This window comes from Enhydra lutris, unplaced genomic scaffold (assembly GCF_002288905.1).
Source record: "Enhydra lutris kenyoni isolate GAN:26980312 unplaced genomic scaffold, ASM228890v2 scaffoldscaffold33, whole genome shotgun sequence".
Classification (NCBI taxonomy): domain Eukaryota; kingdom Metazoa; phylum Chordata; class Mammalia; order Carnivora; family Mustelidae; genus Enhydra; species Enhydra lutris.
The window spans coordinates 9565025-9586972 of record NW_019154117.1 but is presented as its reverse complement, the minus strand read 5'-3'; the positions used below and the strand labels follow the sequence as shown (position 1 = coordinate 9586972).

Here is a 21948-nt window from a genome sequence, read left to right as displayed (position 1 = left end):
TGTTGGATTCAGTTTGCTAATATTTTCTTGAGGATTTTTACATCTATGTTCATCAGGGATATGAGCTTGTAATTTTTTTTTAAAGATTTTGTTTATTTATTTGACACAGAGAGGGATCACAAGTAGGCAGAGACAGGCAGGGTGGGGGGGGGGGGGAAGCAGGCTCCTCGCCAAGCAGAGAGCCTGATCCGGGGCTCGATCCCAGGATGTGAGATGATGACCTGAGCCAAAGGCAGAGGCTCAATCCACTGAGCCACCTCAGGCACCCCCTATAATTTTCTTTTTAATATATAATGGTTTTTTTTTGGTGGTGTCCTTCTTATTTTGGTATCAGGGTAATGTTGACCTTATAAATGAGTTTAGAAGCTTTCCCTTCTCTTCAATAGTTTGGAAGAGTTTGAGAATAGGTATTACATCTTTTTTGTATTTTTGGCAGAATTCCCCATGAAAACATCTGGTCTTGAACTTGTTTGCTAGGAGGTTTTTTTCATTACAGATTCACAATCTTCTTACTAGCAATGCATCTATCCAGATTTTCTATTTCTTTGTGGAAAACTGGAAGTCTTGAGAGATTATGTGTTACTAGGAATTAACCCATTTCATTATCACAGTAGTCTCTTTTGATCCTCAATTTCTGTGGTATGGTAACTTCTCTTTCATTTCTGATTTTTTTCAAAAAACCAGCTTACTTTCATTGACCTTTTCTATTGTTTTTTTTAGTCTCTATGCCATTTATTTCTGCTCTGAATCTTTATTATTTCTTTCCTTCTATTACCTATGGGATTCATCTGTTCTTTTTCTAGTTACTTTAGGTAGAGTTGTCTTTATGAACCTTGCTCTCAGAACTGCTTTTGCTGCATCCTATAGATTTTGGATTGTTGTCTTTCCATCTTCATTTGTGTCAAGGTATTTTTTATTTCTCCTGACTTCTTCATTGACCCATTGATTATAACAGTTGCATGTTATTTAATTTCCACATATTTATGATTTTTCCAGTTTTCTTTTTATAATTGCCTTTGTCTTATACCACTATCATTGGAGAAGATACCTGACATGACTTCAATCTTCTTAAATTTACTCAGACTTGTTCTCTAGTCTAATATGTGATCTAGTATGAGAATGTTCCATACGCCGAGAAGAATGTATATTCTGCTGCTTTTGGATGATATGAATTGTATACAATTAACACTTGAACAATGGAGTTGGGACGCTGACCTCCCATGCAGTCAAAAATCCACATATAACTTTTTAAAAAAGATTTATTTATTTATTTGACAGAGAGAGACAGAGAGTGCACATGCACACAATCAGGGGGAGGGGGAGAGGGAGAAGCAGGCTCCCCGATAAGCAGGGAGCCCGATGACAGGCTTGATCCTAGGACCATGGGATCATGACCTGAGCCAAAGGCAGACGCTTAACTGACTGAGCCACCTAGATGGCCCAAATATAACTTTTGATTCCCTAGAAACTTAACTACTAATAGCGTACAGCCATACTGGTAATATAAATAATCGGTTAGTACATATTTTGTAGGTTGTATTTTGTATCATATTCTTACAATAAACTAGAAAAAAGAAAATATTATTGAGAAAATCATTTGGAACAGAAAATACATTTACAGTATCGTACTGTAAAAAATCCGCATGTAAGTGGACCTTCACAGGTCAAACCCATGTTGTTCAAGGGTTAACTGTACACTTATTAAGTCCATCTGATCTCATATGTTAAGGCTGTTATTTTCTTATTGGTTTTCTGTCTGGATAACCTATCCACGGATGTAAATGGAGTACTACAGTCTTCTAATAGTATTGCTGTCCATTTCTCCCTTTAAGTCTGTTAATATTTGCTTTATATATTTAGGAATTCCTATGTTGAGTGAATAAAAATTTTCAAACCTTACATCCTCTTGTTGGCTTGATGCTTTGTCATTGTGTAATGCCCTTTATCTTTTATCACAGACTTTGTTTTAAAGTCTATTTGGTTTGATATAAGTAAAGCCACATCAGCTTTCTTTCATTTACATTTGCATGGAATATCTTTTCCACCCCTTCACTTTCAGTCTGTGCATCATTAAATCTGAAGTGGATCTAGTACAGACAATATATAGATGAGTCTTTTTTTTTAATCTGTTCAACTACTAGACATCTTTGAAGATGTACAAAATCAAAAATCAATAAAAAAATCAAAATTATTTTAAAAGAGTATGTCCATTTACATACATACGTGGAGAGTATGTCCATTTACATTTAAAGTAATTATTGATAGATATGTACTTCTTGCCATTTTCTTAATTATTTTCTGGCTGTTTTTGTAGTTCCTCTGTTTTTTCTCTCGCTCACTTCCCTTGCAGACTATATATACAGACATACATACATTTTTATATATACATACAAAATATGCTTATACATACATGCAGCTTATATATATGTATTTGTTTATATACTTGTTTGTATACTCATATGCTTATAGATGTTTATATTTATATATACTTATAAATAAAAGCCTATTTCAAGTTGAAAGTACCATAAATTTGAATGTATTATAAAAACTCTAATTTCTGCTCTTCCCTCCACATTTTGTTTTTGATGTCATATTTTATATCTTCTTTGTGTATCTCTTAATTTTTATAGTTACACTTAAGTTCACTTTTGTCTAACCTACATAGTAGGTTTATAAATGGTTAATTTGCAACCTTTACTATATATTTGCACTTACAAGAGAGATTTTTACTTTCCCATGTTTTCTCGTTAGTAGTACCTTTCCTTTTCAGCTTAAAGAAGTCCCTTTAACATTTCTTATAAGACCAATTTAGTGGTGAACTCCTTTAAGTTTTGTTCATCTAGAAAACTCTCCTCCAATTGTGAATGGCAACTGTGGCAGGTAGAATATTCTTGGCTGGAAATGTTTTCCTTTCAGCACTTGGAATCTATCATGCCACTCCCTTCTGGCCTGCAAAGGCTGATCTGAAATATCAGCTGATGGGGTTTTGGGGATTCCCTTGGACTTAACAAGTTGTTTTTCTCTTGCTGCTTTTAAGACCCTCTCTTTCATTTTTGACATTGTAATTACAATGTCTCTTGATGTGGATGTCTTTGAGTTCATCTTATTTGGCACTCTCTGTGCTTCTGGGACCTGGATGTCTGTCTCCTTCCCTGGGTTAGGGAAGTTTTCTCTCTCTTTCATTCTCTCTTTTCCTTCTGGGATCCCTATAATATGAATGTTATTTCACTTGATATTGTCCCATTGGTTTCTGAAGCTATCTTCATTAATTGTGTTGTTGTTGTTGTAGCTTTGTTTGGCTGAGTTCCACTGCCCTGTCTTCCAGGTCACTGATCCATTCCTCTTCACTTATTCTGATACTGAAACCTTCTAGTATATTTTTCGGTTCAGTTACTGTATTCTTCAGCTCCGTGACTTGCATTTGGTACTTAACTATTCTTCTGACTCTGGTAAACCTCTTTATAACCATTACCTTGAACTTTTTATCGGGTAGGTTAGTCATCTCCACTTCATTAAAGTCTTTTTTCTGAGGTTTTGTGTCCTTCTTTTGTTTGGAAAATATTCCTGTCTCCTCATTTTGCTTGACTCTCTGTTTCTACTTATTTTTTTTTTAAAGATTTTATTTATTTATTTGACAGAGAGAGATCACAAGTAGCAGAGAGGCAGGCAGAGAGAGAGAGAAGGAAGCAGGCTCCCTGCTGAGCAGAGAGCCCGATGTGGGGCTCGATCCCAGGACCCCGAGATCATGACCTGAGCCGAAAGCAGTGGCTTAACCCACTGAGCCACCCAGGCACCCTCTGTTTCTACTTATTAAGCAAAACAGTTACTTCTCCCAGTCTTGAAGGAGTGGCCTTGTATAGGAGATAAACCTTATTATTCAACCTTGCTCTAGCTTTTGGCTGTCTCTCTGAAGCTTTGTGTTACCTAATTAGCTTGAATTATTCTTGGTAGATCCCACATTGTTGAGAGTGTGTCAAGACCTGCCAGTGTGCCAAAGGGAATGATCTCAGCACCTGGTTTCAGACTGACTGGAAGACAGATCCATGGGGAAAAGATCCACAGGAAGGGGCTTTTGGAGTACAAATACACAGCCCTGTGGCACTACAACTGTAAACCCAGCTGACCTCCAGCCCAAGAGACCTGGAGGTGTCTCCTGAACTCAACCTGCAAAAATCAGAGCTTCAGACGAGCACACAAGCTTCCTCAAGGCGACAGCAAGCTGCATTGAGGCCGAAGGAGAGATCAAAGGTGGTGTCTCCCTGGCTACATTTTGAGAGCATCTTTGAAGCCTGTCCCTTAGGCTGGCTCCAGGACAAGTGGATGGGCCTTCCTCATAGGCAGACGAGTAGTGTTTCAGCAGGCTGTCTATGCAGTACCTCCGGTATGGTAGCCCTCCCAAAACTACCTTCCTATTATAGTCCCATAGGGTGCAGAAATTCAAGCTCTTCCAGCCACCAGGGACAAGTGATCAACAGACATTCCCTCTGTGGACCGCACTTAAAGGCAGGCTTTAGCAAGGCTGCAGGAGTACTGAGGGTGGAGCACATCCATGGCTTTAGGGATGCAGGAGAACAATGTGGGCAGGATACACCCAAGGCTTTAGTGAGGCATGGAGATGGCTGGGACAAGGCACACCCATGGCTTTAGGGAGCTGTTTGTGTCCATGACGACTGACTGCACTAGCAAAGTGAAAGGAGAATGCAAAAATGGCGCTCACAAGCACCTCTGGACCCAAAGAAAATACCAATTGGTCCCAGATACTCCAGCAAACACTTTAGAATTAGCCAATGAATCTCCTTCCCATATAATTCAGACACTTTCAAACTACTGCCTTTGCACTGGGTCCCAAGATGAGTGTGCTTGTGTGTAAGCCCCTCAAAAGGAGTATCTCAGATTCCCCTCAGCCCCTCAGGTTCACTATACACAAGCCCCCTTGGTTTCTAAATCCATCTGGGGAGCCTCATTTTTCCAGTGCAGGTCCCAAGGGTTGGCATACCCTAAGTGGGTTATAAACCCATCCCTCCTCAGGTAAAGACGCCAGACCTATGAAACCCCTCCCTACTCTGATTTGCTGCACCAGGCATGAAATTCTTGGCGAAACTATGTCTCCACCTCTCCTATCCATTTCAATGTGGCCCTTATTTCCTTGTTGTAGAAGGAGCTGTTCTGCTAGTTTTCAGTTCTTTCTGAGCAGGAATTATTCCATAAGCAACTGCAGATCTAGTGTGTCTACAGAAAGAGATAGTTCAAGGTGTTCCTAAGCTGCCATCTTGAACTGCCTCCAAGTTCTCTCCTTTTAGATTCAAGTAAAACTAAATTAATAATTACTAAGACCAGCACAAAGAATGCAATCACATTTTAAAAAATTGTCTGTTATACAGCTTTCAGAAGCACATAGGGCAGGGCTTCCCAAATTCATGGAATGTATAAGAATCCACTGGAGGAGTTATTAAAACAGATTGCTGGGCTCACCCAGCAGATTCCGATTTAGTAGATCTCGGATGGGGCCCAAGAATCTGCATTTTTTACAAGTTTCAGAGACTGATGCTGTCATTCAGCAAGTAGCATTGTCACAGAAAAATCCCTGGAATAAAACTTACCTACTTGCATTTCATAGTAGTGAGATACAGTGTGATTTAATTTTCTTCTTTGCATTTTCTTAGATATTGGGTAAATTTTTTTTTATAACAAATGTTCCATTTTTACTCAAACAATAAAATCTTCATTCTAAAGAAAGTTAGATGCTACAAACATTAACCTATTTATACCTACAATTTGTACAAAAGCTTTCTCTGAGATCATTATTTAACCTTCCTTCTCCCTCTGAAAAGCTGAACCATGTTTTATAAAACTCACCTACTCTCAAATCAAAGTTACAAGAGTTTCTCTCTATGAAGTGGCTACCATGAAAGAAATTGATATTTGCAATTTCAAAAAGGAGGCATATATTTTCCCATCTTATGGGATTTAATATTTAGTATCAATGTAACAGTCCAAGTTCTATCATCAGCCAAATCTACTGGAAATGTATGAAAATACACATAGTATGGTCTACTACAGGACCAAAACAGCCCAACTCAACACTAATTTTAAAACAGAAGGACAACGTTATTATGCAACAATTTTAAGTACAATAACCACTGTTTACATTTGGCCCTTCCGCATACTTCAGTATCTGTTTTAAACAGTTACGACCCCCAAAAAATTATTCCTAAACAGTACTTTTACATAGTCTTTTATATAGCTTTATGGCCCAATACCATTAACTCAAATTAAAAAAAAAAAAAAAGGTATGGTCAGACTTATACAATGAACACAAAATGTTCTGCAAACTAGGAATAAAGGTATTACCTAAAAGATGTTTGGTAAGAAGGAAAGAGAAACTGATTGTTAAAACAGTTCAACTTTGTGTAGCTTTCAAAAGAGAAATTTACATGTAATTCTATTTAGAGATAAAAATTTCATGGATAATCATTAATTCCACACCAGGAAAAAGGTCCATTAGCCTTAATTTAACTCTGTACCTAATGACAGTATTTACAAATAAAATGATTTCAACTTCAGTAGAAAAACAAACTGCTAATAATTAACTGAAAAACAATTAAGTAATGCTGAGATTAGAGTCTAAAAGCCCTTAAGTATCTTTAAATGACCCTCCAAGAAAGTTGGATTAGAAAGTAATCAGGGGGCACCTGGGTGGCTCAGTGGGTTAAAGCCTCCACCTTTGGCTCGGGTCATGATCCCAGGGTCCTGGGATCCCAGAGCCCTGCATCAGGCTCTGCTCGGCAGGAAGCCTGCTACCTCCTCTCTCTCTGCCTGCGTCTCTGCCTACTTGTGATCTCTGTCTGTGAAATAAATAAATAAAATCTTAAAAAAAAAAAAAGGAAAGTAATCAGAAGTGAGATCTCTACAGAGTATAATCAATCAAATATAAAAGTAAAACGTAAAGTGGAATGTCTTTATTTTTCCTAAATTTCCATACTTTTAACACCTCGTGTTCCTACCGGTAGTCTTAAATCAATCAATTGAACTTCAATCCTATTATCAAGTTAAAAGTACCAAGTACTCTGATTATGATTTATCTGCAAAAGAAACATGACAATCCAGTATTTTTAGTCTAGAGTACAGGTTTAATGCTTACTTTACATATTTCTCAATACCTTAAAAACGTTTAAGAACTATATTCTAGTTATTAATAACATCATTTCTTACCAGGATCTGCTAACCCAGTTGTCTCTAATAGTATGTAATCAAATTTCCCCTTCTTCTCCATCAAATTCTCAATAGCTCTAAGGCCATTGTCCCTGAAGAATACCAAAATATAAAATATAGTTGATTATCTGAATATTTTAAAGTGATCATTATAAACGTTTTAAAATATATTTAGCAACCTGAGACAAAAATACCTTTAAGCATGTAAAAATTTAACTCATTCCCAAACTGCTAATACAACATCCATCGATATTTACCAATGGTGGAGAAAAATAGAGGCATATATACTGGTAAGTGAAATAAGATACATGAGGAGTTAATATTTTAACTTTATTAAAATTAAAAGTAGAGGAAACTTTAATAACCCTGACAAGTCAAAATCTGCTATTTTTATAGTATCACAAAAGAAAAAACTCAACATCCAAAACAATGATAAAATTTATGAATTACCATGGTTTAATATAACATCTAAAGGGACACAATCACTACTTTTCAATTCTGTTCTGAGTAAGGGTACCAGACTTTAATTTCCCTTTTCTCTTAGAACATTGACAGCCCAAGAAAATATTTACTGGATCTCATTATGGTTGTTCAAGAAAATCTGTCATGATTTTAGATTTGTTAATATATTTGACTCAAAGTCAAATACCTAAGTTGTAAATGATGTAGAAAAAATTTAGTTCACTAGAATATACAAAGTCAACAGTACAGGTATTAATTTTCCTTATTCACTCAACAAAATATTTGAGTGAATAGGTATGTCAGGTCCTTTTCTATGATCTATGGTCTATTAGTGAAAAAAATAGATACTGTCGGGGCACCTGGGTGGCTCAGTTGTTGGGCATCTCCCTCAGACTTGGGTCATGATCTCAGGGTCCTGGGATGGAGCCCCACATCGGGCTCCCTGCTCAGTGGGAAGCCTGCTTCTCTCTCTCTCCTACTCCCCCTGCCTGTGGTCCCTTTCTCACTGTCTCTCTGTTAAATACATAAATAAAATCTTCTTAAAAAAAACAAACAAAAACAAAAACAAACCCAGATACTATCCTTGGAAGCAACTACCACTAGTGGAACACAATGTGAGCTTTTTCACCTTTGATGGTCATTTATTTTGTTTATAGAAGATGAATCCTTGGAAATAGGACCAATGACTCATTTAATGTAAAATAATTTTTACACATGAAATGTGACTTTCATGTACCACAGAAATTAATAATGAAACCCTAACATCAAAGACAGTAAAAAGAAACTCAATAAAAGAACCAATGCATTAGAGCAGACAAAAAAATAAATAGGATAGCAAGAAACACTTTAAGAAAATACATCCTAATAAGTTACTTTCTATGTGGAAATACAATGAAGCAGACTACATAAGTCTGTTACATTACACGAGAAAACCAAAGCTGGAAATATAATCAATAAACATTTGTAACAAACCAACAAGCACACAATAAACACATTCCTCACTTTACTGAACAGCAGAGGCAACCGTTTCTAAGTTCCAGCCATTCTTCATAGAGTTCTCCACCTTGGCTGACAGCTAAGGATTTCTCCACTGCACTTCCTGGAATAATTAACAAGAAGCACTCTTTAGATTACATTCACTAGCAAAAGCAAAGATGAGGATATCAATAACACAGATTTCAAATCATTTGATACAAACACCTTTTATAACTTTTATTCTTTCATAGCTTGTGCAGCCTCAATGTTTTAAACTATACTACTCTAGATTATTTAGGCTTTTACTTTTTAAAGAGGATTTAAGTCCCTAACAAGACAAATCCAAAACTGACTCATACCTACTTCTTCTTTGGTCCTCTCACTTGCCCACTCCTATATCCTAATAAAGCAGCTATTTCAAAAGCACTCCTTGGCCATGGCCAACCAGTATGTTTAATATATTGGTTTTTATATGCCCTTAACCCTCTTAAAAGACTGCCTTATCTTTTTTTTTCTTTCCATTCTTCTTCTAAATTGTTTTTGTTTCTATTAGACAGACTACCCAATATTCCCGGTATAAGTAAAAACCCTAGTTCTTTTTGAGGAAGTCTGCTTGGCCAGGGTATCAATGTGCCCATTTAAAAATTAAAATTTTACACTGGATTTCCTAGCAATGCTTACTTAAGAAAGAGTAATATATATGTGAAATTCTGAGATGCTTGTTACCATACAAGAATGATTTTAAATATCTTACTTTTCCTCCAATAAAGAAATATACCAAAGCCAAGGAAGAGTTCTAAATATCCAGTAAAGTGAATGGCCACAAAAGAAAATTCAGTAATTTTTTATGTATATATTTTTTGTTTATATTTTAGTTAGGCAAAGATAACGAGCTTTGAAAGGGACTGCTACAGAATTCAAGGCATAAGGGATATGAATAAAATGCAAAGGAAAGTATTGCAAATAAATGGTTTATATAAAATTACATAAACAATCCAGAAGGAATAAAGAAAAATAGTAACAATAATAATGTAATGATCAGTGTCCAACAGATCAGTTAATAAGCTAGAATATAAGATTTCCTAGTCTTATTATAATAGCTTATTAAAATGAGAAATAAAAAAAAAATAAAATGAGAAATCAAGAGGCGCCTGGGTGGCTCAATCGCTAGAAGTCTACCCTGGGCTCAGGTCATGACCCAGGGTCCTGGGATAGAGCCCCATATCGGGCTCCCTGCTCAGCGGGAAGCCTGCTTTTCCCTCTCTCACCGCCCCCTGCTTGTGTTCCCTCTCTGGCTGTGTCTCTGTCAAATAAATAAAATCTTTAAAAAAAAAAAAATGAGAAATCAAGTTTAACAGGTCTCCCTTCTTGTTCATAAAACCTAGCTCCTTTATTCATTTACAACAGAGAAAATAGTATACTTTAAGAAATAGCTCAACATAAGATATATTTTTTTGGCTAAAAGTGAGCTATAGTTAAAATTCACACTTAAGAAGAAAAACTTCTACAAGTAATCAAAAAATTGTGTCTAACACTGCTGTACATGTATTTTTAAAAGCACAGTTCAATATTAAAATAAAAAATGGAATTTTAAATGCATATATTTCCACAGACAACTGCAGATTTTGAGATGGAAACCATATATTTAACTTATTTTTTAAATCTTCAGTTTTAAATGCTTTGCAAACAATAAACACCCAACAACATAAACTTACGAAAACTGGAACATTTTAAAGAATTTTTCAAAAGTTACAAGTGAACAATACAGTCAGTATAAAAGTACACAGAAAAGCCTGAAAGAACTTTCTTTCATATGTTTAGCGCTTTTTACTTCTGGAGTTATTTCATATAAAAACTTAATTTAATTCTGTTGTTATGAATTCTGAAGTTTTATAAAATTTTATAAAAATGATCTAATTTCAGTACCCCAAATCTGTACAAAATAAAGCTGAATAGAAATTAATTTTCCCAAAACTATCTGCATCAATGTATTCACATTACAATACCTTGAATTTTCATTTTTAAGTATGGAATATCAAAATTCACCATAAGCTATCCTATAAATTCTTACAGCATCACATTCACTGAACTTTACTTACCTTCCCCAAATTCGTTTAAAATAACTGCTACTCTTTTACTATGTTGCTCTGTCAAAATATAGTTCAGAAGTGTTGTCTTCCCAGCACCTGTAAAACATAGTTGTTTTAGGGGCACCTGGGTGGCTCAGTCGTTAGGCGTCTGCCTTCGGCTCAGGTCATGATCCCAGGGTCCTGGGATCGAGCCCCGCATGGGGCTGCCTGCTCCGTGGGAGGCCTGCTTCTCCCTCTCCCACTCCCCCTGCTTCTGTTCCCTCTCCCGCTGTGTCTCTCTCTGTCAAAAAAATAAATAAAATCTTAAAAAAAAAAAATACTTGTTTTAAAAAACATTCAAAGGCTAATTTTAAAGGCACAGACACAAAAATAGAGTCCCAATGTTTTTAAAAATTTGTGTGCTATTTTAAAAATATTATTTAACTATGGCATAGAAGATTCTAGAGGAAAAGATTAGAGTATCCTTTGTAAACTATTAAAAAAGCTTTATGTAGACATAAAACTTTGTAAATATTTATAAGTATGCCTTCAACTTGGATCAGTTTTCTTCAACCTCATACAACGAAAATATGCCTTCTATACAATTTATAGTATAATTAATATAAAGACATCTAAATTTTCTATTAAGTAAGGAATTATTGAAATAATGGCTTCCAGGGAATAAAGTACTCATGTACTTAATTTACTGTATTTAAATGTAAAGTAAATTAAATTTACTTTAAACTTTATTTAAATTACTAATGTACTTTATTTAAAATATTTAGACACCTTCACACGATGACAATGTTTCTTAGCCAAGAATGTATGGTTTACTTCCCCAAAATTTATATATAAAGCCTATCTTTTATTTCAATATCCATCATTAACCACACACAAATTCAAACGGACTATAGGGCTACTTTTAGTACTTAAAGTAACCTATAAGAAAATACATGTATATATACAGCTGACCCTCAAACAACTAACTGTGTGGGTTGTAGGTCCACTTATACATGGCTTTTTTTCTGTAAATATAGTACATTACTGTATTTTCTCCCCCTTATGATTTTCTTCATAACATTTCCTTTTCTCTAGCTTACTTTGTTAAGAGTACAATATTTAATACATAAAACATACAAAATATGTGCTAATCAACTGTTTATATCACCAGTAAAGATTCTGGTCAACAGTAGACTATTACCTGGGTTTTGGGGCTGTCCAAAATTACCATGCAGGAAGTCAGCACCCCTAGCCCCCACACTGTTCAAGGGTCAACTGTATCTGACTACCTATCTATAAAACACACACATAAAATGGGAGAAATGATGTAAAAAATGTTAACAATATACAGAATATTCAGTACTTAGAAAAATTCATAAAGCTACACTAACTTTATCCAGTAGGTGGCATGTTAAACCTAGTATGTTCAGCTCAAGTAAAAGAAAAACATTTACCTTGTGAACAACTATACACACCAAAGTTCAAAGAAAAAAAAACAAAACTGTATAGTAGTGTAGTTCAGTTGTATGAGTGTATCATTCATTTACTTTTCTGTTGGTGGATATTTGGGTTATCTCCAGTGTTTTATTTTCCCAAACAGTGCTGCTAAGAACTTTTACATGTAAGCCTGTACACAACTTCTGAAGTACATTTAGGAGACTTTTAGCCTCTAACTCGAAGGGATTTAATGATCATTAGGGTATTAATATCTTCACATTTTTAAGTCATATTCCTTTAAAAGCTGTTGAAGGGATTAAAAGCTTATGTTTAGAGAGCTTTAAAAACCTCAACATCACATAAGTGTGAGGTTTAGAATGAAAGGGACAGAGCTTAAGGAGACAGGGCAATGAGGAAATTCTTAGAACCAGTCCAAGTGTGAGACAGAGACCCTGAACATGAGGGCAGCACTAGGCAGTGGCACTGAAAATGGGAAAGCAGAGGTGGATCTAAGAGACCTTCTAATAAAATTATTAGGACTTAATAATTAACCACATTATGAAGCAGAAGACTTGAGGCACAGTTTATTCATTCAAAAGTCTACTATGGGGCAGATCTCATGCTGGGCCTTGGCGGCAAGTGCACAGAACAGAGACAAACTGCCTCTACTTTTATAATGCTTAGAAAGACTAAGAAAATGGGAAATGGAAGGTAGTTCAGACGGATAAAGAGGCAACGATGTCACGGAGTTACAGAGTGGACAGGAGATAGACAAGATGTTAGGTAGCACCTAAAAGGGAGGTCTAGGCAGAGGAGTAACAAAAAAGAAAACGATTCCAGGAGTTAAAATACTTGGCATTGTTTAAAAGTAAAAGTACCGATGTGCCTGGACCACAGTTTGGTCGGCTAGAAAGACTGTGAAGAGCCAGATCACACAGGACCATTTGATTCATGTTTAGGAATTTGAACAGCAACCCAAATGGAAATCACTGAAGGGTGTGACACAGTTGACATTTACGAAGATGATTAAGGCTAAAATACAGAGACTATATTAAAGGGAAGCATGACACAAGGCTAGTTAGAAAAATTTTAGAATATTCCAGGTTGTTGGAATCAGGGGAGCAGGAGAACTGGACGGTAAGGTGACATGAAGTTTTGGACCTGCTAAGTTTGAGATGTCTGTGGGACATCAAAATAGAAACTATCTGAGTGTGAAGTTAAAAGGAAGAACAGAGGTGGGCGAAAATTAAAAAAAAAAAAACAACCAACAAACAAAAACAAAGAAGTAGGTGGAAATTTCCTAAGAAAAATGTGATGGAAGCTGATACAACAATGTTTCAAAAAAGAGAAAATGGCCAAGAATAAGTAGTGGAACGAGATCCCCTATAATCAGCAACAAGGTTGTGGGCAAAAGTCCTCATTCCTAAGTTTTAGACCATTACCTCCAATGCTCTACTGACCTAGGAATGAGAAAAATGGTAAAGGCCAGAGGGGCGAGACTGAACCACTCTGTCTCAGACAAGGAATCTGCTCAACGGCTTAGTGGAGCAGCCTCTGCATAACAGTGGGGACACATCAAAAATAAATTCCTAAACCTGGCGATTCACAGACCTGTACCCCTGGGGATAAAAATATATGTTTATAAAAAAATTTTAAAAAAAATTTGGGGGGAAAAAAAATAAAATAAATTCCTTTATAAAATTAGTCCAGAAGAAAAAGGAGAATAAACTCAGTCTACGAAGCTAAAAAAGACAACACCAGAGATTTAACTCCTATTTTTGTGTAAAAGACCCTCAGGGGCACCACGTTGGTAGCTGTCTCTGGCACCATCTAGGAATGGTATTACCGACCCCAAATCATTTCACTTTACTTACATTTCTTGACTTTTCCCCCACTTGCAACATGGTCCTGTATTTATGCTAGCCCTTCCCGTAAATCGTAAGGCTTTAGAATAATACTCCTCAGATTCGTCCGAGCCCACAAACTGTCCTTCAGGAAACTGCACGGTTACACACCTACGAATTCAAGTGCCCGTGTGCACTCCTGAACGTCCTCGGCGTGAGAAATAGGATCTGGGAGGGTAGAGATTTTATCCTTACTCTCGCCTAGAGCGCTCTGCAAACAAACCTCAAAAAAAACAAAAACAACTTTGCTAGGAATCCTCTCCCGGAACAGCTGGAAGAGGCTGGCCCGTGGGCAAGGGGAATCTACCAAAGAACCGCCCCCCTCGTGGGTCGGGCACAGACAGGGCACCCGGTAAAGGTAACAGACATAAGGGTGGGTGTTTCCTGCCCCAGTGAGCAGGTAAGAAAACAAACTCAAACGGGTGACCGATATTACTTCCACTCCCCAGTAAGGTTCACGAGCTTCAGAAACGGAGAACGACCGGTGAGAGGCCACGTGGGTAATTAGGGGGCGGACCCAACCCTCTAGGGGCAAAGCCAAAACTAGTTTTCAAAATGCGAGGTTAACTCTGTTTCCCTTGATAAATGTGAATGTAACGCAAAGAGGTCTGGGCGTCCTCGAGCCACGAGATGAAGAGCAACCCAAACGGGGAGCGAGGGACCCAGCCCCTACCTCAGAGACATGTGCTATCGGCCAGAAGGCCCGGATGCCTGAGGTAAAGAGGCACCGGCAGCCCCCAAAATCCCAGGATACCAGCGTTCACGGCATTTTCTGACCGGGATGGTTAGTTACCTAAATACCCGGTGATAATTGTGACTGGGATCTTAGCGTCGGGACCAGACTTCTCCTCCTCCTCTCTCAGCTTCGTCTCAATGGGGACCAATTCAGGACAGTCCTCTTCCACCAGTTCCTCTTCCTCACCCACAACACCCACAGCCGGGAACATCCCGGCCAAGTGCACACTCTATGTACGCCTCTACCTCGCCTCAAGAAACACAACCAAAACGCCGAGGCGCAGCTGCGCACGCCGAAAGCGCCACGCCGGGCGCGTTCTTGACGTCATCACGCCGCGACGTGCGGCGCCTCCCGGTCCCGCCCGGATTACCTGGGCTCGAGCAGAGAACGGCCTCGCCTCTTAGCCACGCCCCCAGAGGAGTTGACCACACCCCTGGGGCGTGTTCTCTAAACCTGAGCGGAGCTGGGCGGAGTTGTTATGGTTCCAGCCTCGGTGCTGTCCCTGTGTGCGCCGACGGAGACCCGGGTGGTGGGATCCTGGAATGGGTAGCCTGACCTCAACAGTCCCCGTAGAGAACAGACTCCATCAATCGGACATTTTTTTAGTGTCATTAAAAAACTTTTTTTTAATTCATGGGAAGAATGGGAAGCTGTAACACTACTATGTTAATTGTATTTTTTATCCCTGAAGGAATAACCAGCGAAATTTTTTTCTTTCTTATAACTGTATATTTTACATGTATATCCAAATTTTTACAATGTATATGAATTACTCTTATTTATTTCTCTTTCTCATTTATTCGGACTCAGGTAACCTGTGTTCATTTATCGTATTCTTTGGTTCATGACACTCTCATCGTTAATCCATGGAAAGCCCTCCTTTATATTTATATGTTTATAATGAACTCCTTTGACCTCATCCCTAGCCCACAGACATTACCAATAAGCTATACCTATCTGTGTGGAGCCAGTACCCTGTTCCAACCCTATGCCTCTGCCTCTCTCCTAAGATAGTAACCATTATCCTGAATTGATTTCAGGTGACTGATCATTCGCTCCTTTCTCTTTTTATTTTTTAAGATTTTATTTATTTATTTGACAGACAGAGATCACAAGTAGGCAGATAGCCAGGCAGAGAGAGAGAGAGAGAGAGAGAGAGGAGGAAGCAGGCTCCCCGCGGAGCAGAGAGCCCAACGCGGGGCTGGATCCCAGGACTCCGGGATTCCCCCCCCCCCCCCCCCAAGGCAGAGGCTTTAACCCACTGAGCCACCCAGGCGCCCCCGCTCCTTTTCTTTTTAGTGTTATCAAATATATATGTGAATAGACAACATGTTTACTTTTGCTTGTCTTTGAGCTTCATAAAAAGAGTATCACACAGTATGTAATCTCCTGGGGTTATCTACATTTTCAGCTCCTCTGTTGTATTCTGTTCTGCTATGGGACTGTACAGCAATTTCTTCATTCATTTCCTGTCAATTATTTCCCAGTTTTGCTCTATGGACAGCATTCAGTGATCCTTCAGCACTGTATTACCGTCCGAGCAGAAGCTGTGACAGCCCGGACCACGTTCCCGTACACAATTCTCAGACACATTGTTGCAGATTCCCTTACATGGCTCTGACAGAATGTTATATTAACATCTCTTATCTCACTGAGAGCAACCTGTGCCCAAAAGGCCAGCTCAGTCAAAGTGACTGACAAATATTGCTGTAACAGTATATAGCCTTGGTCAGAGCAAAAAGAGTTTTTACACACCGCAGTGGTCAAAAGTTAAAGGCACTCCAAACGTTCATCACCCAATGAAGGAATAAACAAAATGTAGCACATCCATACAATGAAAAATTATCTCACAACAAACAGGAATGAAGTAGCTGCTGTAACATGACTGGCCCTCAAAAGCATTACGAAGTGAAAGGAGGCATTCACAAAACACCACACGTTGTATGATTCCATTTACGTGAAACACATGTTGTATGGTTCCTTTTATGTGAAATGTGCACTGTAGGCAAATCCAATAAAACAGAAAGTAGATCAGTTGTCACCAGAGACTGGGTGTTGAGAGGATTGACTGATCACGTGTGCATTTTGGGGGTGATAAAAATATTCTAAAACTGATTGTGGTGATAGTAGTGCAACTGTGTGAAAATACAAAAAACTGGGGCACCTGGGTGGCTCAGTGGGTTGAGCCTCTGCCTTCGGCTCAGGTCATGATCTCAGGGTCCTGGGATCAAGCCCTGCATTGGGCTTTCTGCTCAGCAGGGAGCCTGCTTCCTCCTCTCTCTCTGCCTGCCTCTCTGCCTACTTGTGATCTCTGTCTGTCAAATAAATTTAAAAAAAAGAAAAATCTTTAAAAAAAAAAAAGAAAATACAAAAAACCACTGAAATGTATATTTTTTTAAAGATTTATTTATTTATCTGAGAGAAAGAGAGCATGGGGGAGGGGCAGAGGGAGAGAATCTTCAAGCAGACTCCTTGTTGAGTGCAGATGACAACCCCCCCTTGCCACGGAGGGCTCAATTTCATGGCCCATGAGATCATGACCCGAACTGAAACCAGGAGTCAAACATGCCAGGTCTTATTTATTTATTTATTTATTTATTTGACAGAGACAGAGAGAGAGACAGTAAGACAGTGGGACAGTGAGAGAGGGAACACAAACAGGGGTAGTGGGAGAGGGAGAAGCGGGCTCCCCACCAAACAGAGAGCCTGACATGGGGCTCAATCCCAGGACCCTGAGATCATGGCCCGAGCCGAAGGCAGAAGCTTAACCCACTGAGCCACCCAGGTACCCTCAGAGCTGCTATTTTTTTTTAATTTAATTTTTTCAGTGTTCCAAGATTCATTGTTTATGCACCACACCCAGTCAGATCTGCTATTTTCAAAAGTGTTAAAGGTTGTGCTGTGTGTTAAAACATGGGGGTGTCCATGTGCATCTACAGAGAAACACTGCCTTCAAGGTCTTCCCCCAGCCCTTTCAAGCCCTGGCCTTCTGAGCAGGTAAGTCTGAACCTATCTGCAGTGATTCCTCAGCTCAGCCACACGTAGGCATGGCTACAAAGATTGCTGCTTCATAAATGTCTCTTGTCTATTTCTGTAAGACTCTTCAGCAATGTATCTATCCATGAATTCTGTGTTTTGCCATTTTCTTTTCTGATGTGTATTAACTTTTTTTCCCAAAATTTAGCATCCGGTGTCTGAAGAGGAGAGGGTTTTGATATATACAGATAAATGGCTTGCGATCTTGTCTCTTCCTACTTGTGTGACTGTTTTCACTTCTATCTTAACATAGGACTTACCACTTTTATCCATCCTATTTTGAGGAAGGTTTTGTTGTTGTTTGATCCCAAATGTCATTTAAAATAAGTAAAAAGAATCATAATCATAGGGGCGCCTGGGTGGCTCAGTGGGTTAAAGCCTCTGCCTTCAGCTCAGGTCATGATCCTAGGGTCCTGGGATCGAGCCTTACATCGGGCTCTCTGCTCAGCGGGGAGCCTGCTTCCCCTCCTCTCTCTCTGCCTGCCTCTCTGTCTACTTGTGATCTCTGTCTGTCAAATAAATAAATAAAATCTTTTAAAAAAAGAATCATAATCACATATTGTAGAATCTATTGCATTTTCTTTTTTTTAAGATTTTATTTATTTATTTGACAGAGATCACAAGTAGGCAGAGAGGCAGGCAGAGAGAGAGAGGAGGAAGCAGGCTCCCCACTGAGCAGAGAACCCGATGCGGGGCTCAATCCCACGACACCAGGATCATGACCTGAGCCAAAGGCAGAGGCTTTAACCCACTGAGCCGCCCAGGCGTCCCTCTATTGCGTTTTCTAAGGTAACTTTAAAATTCCCTCAGTTTTGCCATTTTGTTTAGTTTCAGTAGCTTTGGGGCAAAACAACCACCACAACAATAATGATAATGTGTGGACCCCTTGCCATCTGATAGGACTTGTGTTAAGCACATCAAATGCATTATCTTATTGAACTTGGCAAGATAAATATTATTCATATGCCCATTTTATAGACAGAGAAATTAAGCCTTGAGAAGGTAAATAGTTTGCTCAAGGTCATACAGTTAGCAAATGGCAGCCCTGGGACTCATTCCAGATTTACCTGACAGGATCCCATGCTCTTTTCAACCAGGAATCTTTAAACTTTTTCTGGAGCACCTGGATGGCTCAGTTGATTAAGCGACTGCCTTCGGCTCAGGTCATGATCCCGGAACCCTGGGACTGAGTCCCACATCGGGCTCACAGCTCCATGAGGAGTCTGCTTCTTCCTCTAACCCTCTCCCCTGTCATTCTCTCTCTCACTCTCTATCAAATAAATAAATAAAATCTTTAAAAAAAAAACTTGTTCTGTAAAGGGTCAGGTAGTAAATTTTTTATGTTTCACAGGTGAACAGCCAAATTCAAGGATATTATGTAGGTACCTACAACCTAAGAGAGAACAAATTTCTGCAAATTTTGAAATTTGGATTTGATGTGATTTTCATCTGTCATGAAATATTGTTCTTTTCATTCTTAGCTTGCAGGCAGTAGAGGTGATAAGCCACAGCCCACAAGTTGCAGATCTAAGCTAACATGCTCTGCCTTGTTATGCTGTATTAAATGAAATTTTGCAAAAATAGATCATCTTTGCTATTTTTTTGTTTATTTACTACTATTATTTTTTTTCAATAGCATCCATGCTATTTTAAGCTTAGTTTGTAAATCCTTCACCATTGCAACAACCTCTTGCCCTCCAAGGGTTAGGCACCACAGTTACCACCATATGAATATTCAGAGGAAGGTCTGAAGCTGAGAAGCTTAAGCTATTTCTTTTTTTTTTTTTAATGTTACGTTAGTCACCACACAGTCCGTCATTAGTTATTGATGTAGTGTTCCATGATTCATTGTTTGCGTATATCACCCAGCACTCCATGCAATACATGTCCTCCTTAATACCCATCACCAGGCTCACCCCAGCCCCCCAACCCCCTTCCCTCTGAGACCCTCAGTTTGTTTCCCATAGTCCGTAGTCTTTCATGGTTTGTCTCCCCTTCCGATTCCCTCCCCTTCATTTCCCCCTTTTTTCTCTAAATGTCCTCCATGCTATTCCTTATGTTCCACATACAAGTGAAACTGTACAATAATTGACTCTCTCTGCCTGACTTATTTCACTCAGCATAATCTCCTCCAGTCCCACCCATGTCAATGCAGAAAGGATGAATACTTTCTGATGGACCCTCAACTCTATGGTCAACTAATCTTTGACAAAGCAGGAAAAAATATCTAATGGAAAAAAGACCGTCTCTTCAAGAAATGGTGCTGGGAAAATTGGACAGCTATATACAGAAGAATGAAACTTGACCATTCACTTATACCATACACAAAGATAAACTCTAAATGAATGAAAGATCTCAAAGGGAAACCGAAATCCATCAAAATCCTAGAGGAGAACATAGGCAGTAACCTCTTCGACATCAGCCACAGCAACTTCTTTCAAGACACGTCTCCAAAGGCAAGGGAAACAAAAGCGAAAATGAACTTTTGGGACTTCATCAAGATAGAAAGCTTCTGCAGAGCAACGGAAACAGCCAACTAAACTATTTCTCCAAAAACACTGATACCTGGTCCTCAAGGGACCCAATTTAGGCTGCACCTGAGTCTTCCTAATGGGAGGAGCCTCCCTGCACTGGAGCCCAGCAGAAAAGCGCTCTGGTTGTCTGGATTCCTGCAGCCCAGCTTCAAGACAACAATCTTGCCCTAAGTCCTTTGGCACAATTCCCTGCCTCCTCCTTTTGCCTCATTTTACTCCTTTGAACACATATGACGAGGGCTGCCAGGGGAGCAAGTAAGGACTGCAGCTATATTCAAATCGGAGGAAAGCTAAAGATAATGCCGGTTTGGTTTTGCTTTTTTTGTTTTAGTTTGTTTTTTCTTCTCTCATTTTGCAACTTCCTACAAAGGAAAGAACATATTAGTGGCCTGCAGTGGCTTCTGGTTTAGAGGAAAGGAAACTGAGGGTTTCAGAATTAACCCAGTTCCTCTTACCTCGCTGTGGTCAGTAAACAAACAACAAACACAGCATCTCTTAAACACTTGATATTTATCCATTTATTTGCTGTTTTTCACTAGGAGCCCATGAACTTAATAGGAACATCCCTGAAAGGTGGAAGCCAAAGGCTTTTTGTGACCACTTCCATCAGGATAGAATATCAATATTCAAATATCATATGCCCTCTGTTATGATGTAAAACCACTGTAAGGACATGAAATAATATTCTCCACCCCACTCCCCTGAATACTGATGGTGGCTGGCAGGTGAAATAGGTACATTTCAGTGTTTTTGGAGAGTGTGACTTTCATTTCAAAGTCTCTAAGTAGTAGTATGCTAATTCCTTGTCTCGGGCTATTAAAGCTTTCTGTTAATTAGGCTTAACTGACAGTGCAGTCACTCCTAGATCAGTTTCACCACCCCCCGACACACACACAATGGAAAACACCATTAAAAGTTTGTAAGTTGACCATTTGAGTGGTGCATTGTTGTCTCCAAAATATACGATCAGGCAAGGACTGGACATTGAGCAAAACTAAAAAAAAAGTTGTGCAATGATCTTGTTGTAATAGTTTAGGAGACTGTCTAAATAACATCCTCTTGTCAGGGAACATTTAAAAGTGACATTTGTGGCTTTAAGTTTTACTTTCTAACTTTTATACTTTTAGAGAAGTGGCAAAATCCACGGGCACCTACACATGATTTCTTCAATGTAAGTAAAAGACACAGAAACAAAAATAAAATGCCTTCATTCTTCCTTCTTCTTCCTAGTCCTTCAAATTCTCTTGAAGAGTGTTTAGTTGCACGTAATACAAAAATATTGTGCGATCAGGAAAACCAGGTCTTTCCAGTTTCAAGCGAGTGTCTTCTGAGTCCCGTAGCTCTGTCTCTCCGTGAGCACCATGGTTTCACTAGGAGGAAAGTTTCATGAATCCTTTTCAGACTGATTTACTTTCCTCTTATGATTTTCCTGTGTCTTTTCTGGCCTGGGGTCCCAGAGTCGACTACTCCAAGTACATGGCAGCCCCTCTCCTCAAGCCACTGAGCCATTTCCATACCTATATCTCGACCACATAGTGGATCAGCATTTTCCAGTGCACTTAATACTTCTACAGTCTACCTGA

At 38.8% G+C, this 21948-nt stretch overlaps 1 protein-coding gene across 5 annotated transcripts in view; it reads right to left on the bottom strand.

The window, feature by feature from the left end:
* The window catches only part of LOC111153565 (COBW domain-containing protein 1), a 52336-nt gene extending 37232 nt beyond the window's left edge, over positions 1-15104 (bottom strand). For 4 of the 5 annotated variants that reach the window (XM_022512664.1, XM_022512666.1, XM_022512667.1 and 1 more), the window contains exons 1-4: positions 14853-15074; positions 10749-10835; positions 8677-8773; positions 7213-7304 (exon numbers count right to left, since the gene is read on the bottom strand). In XM_022512664.1, coding sequence (XP_022368372.1) covers positions 7213-7304; positions 8677-8773; positions 10749-10835; positions 14853-15006 — 430 coding nt within the window. In that variant the 5' untranslated portion in view covers positions 15007-15074. Of the gene's footprint in view, positions 1-7212; positions 7305-8676; positions 8774-10748; positions 10836-14852 lie in introns of all 5 variants that reach the window. The other variant, XM_022512663.1, reaches the window with a different exon arrangement.
* Between the last annotated feature and the right edge of the window lie 6844 nt (positions 15105-21948).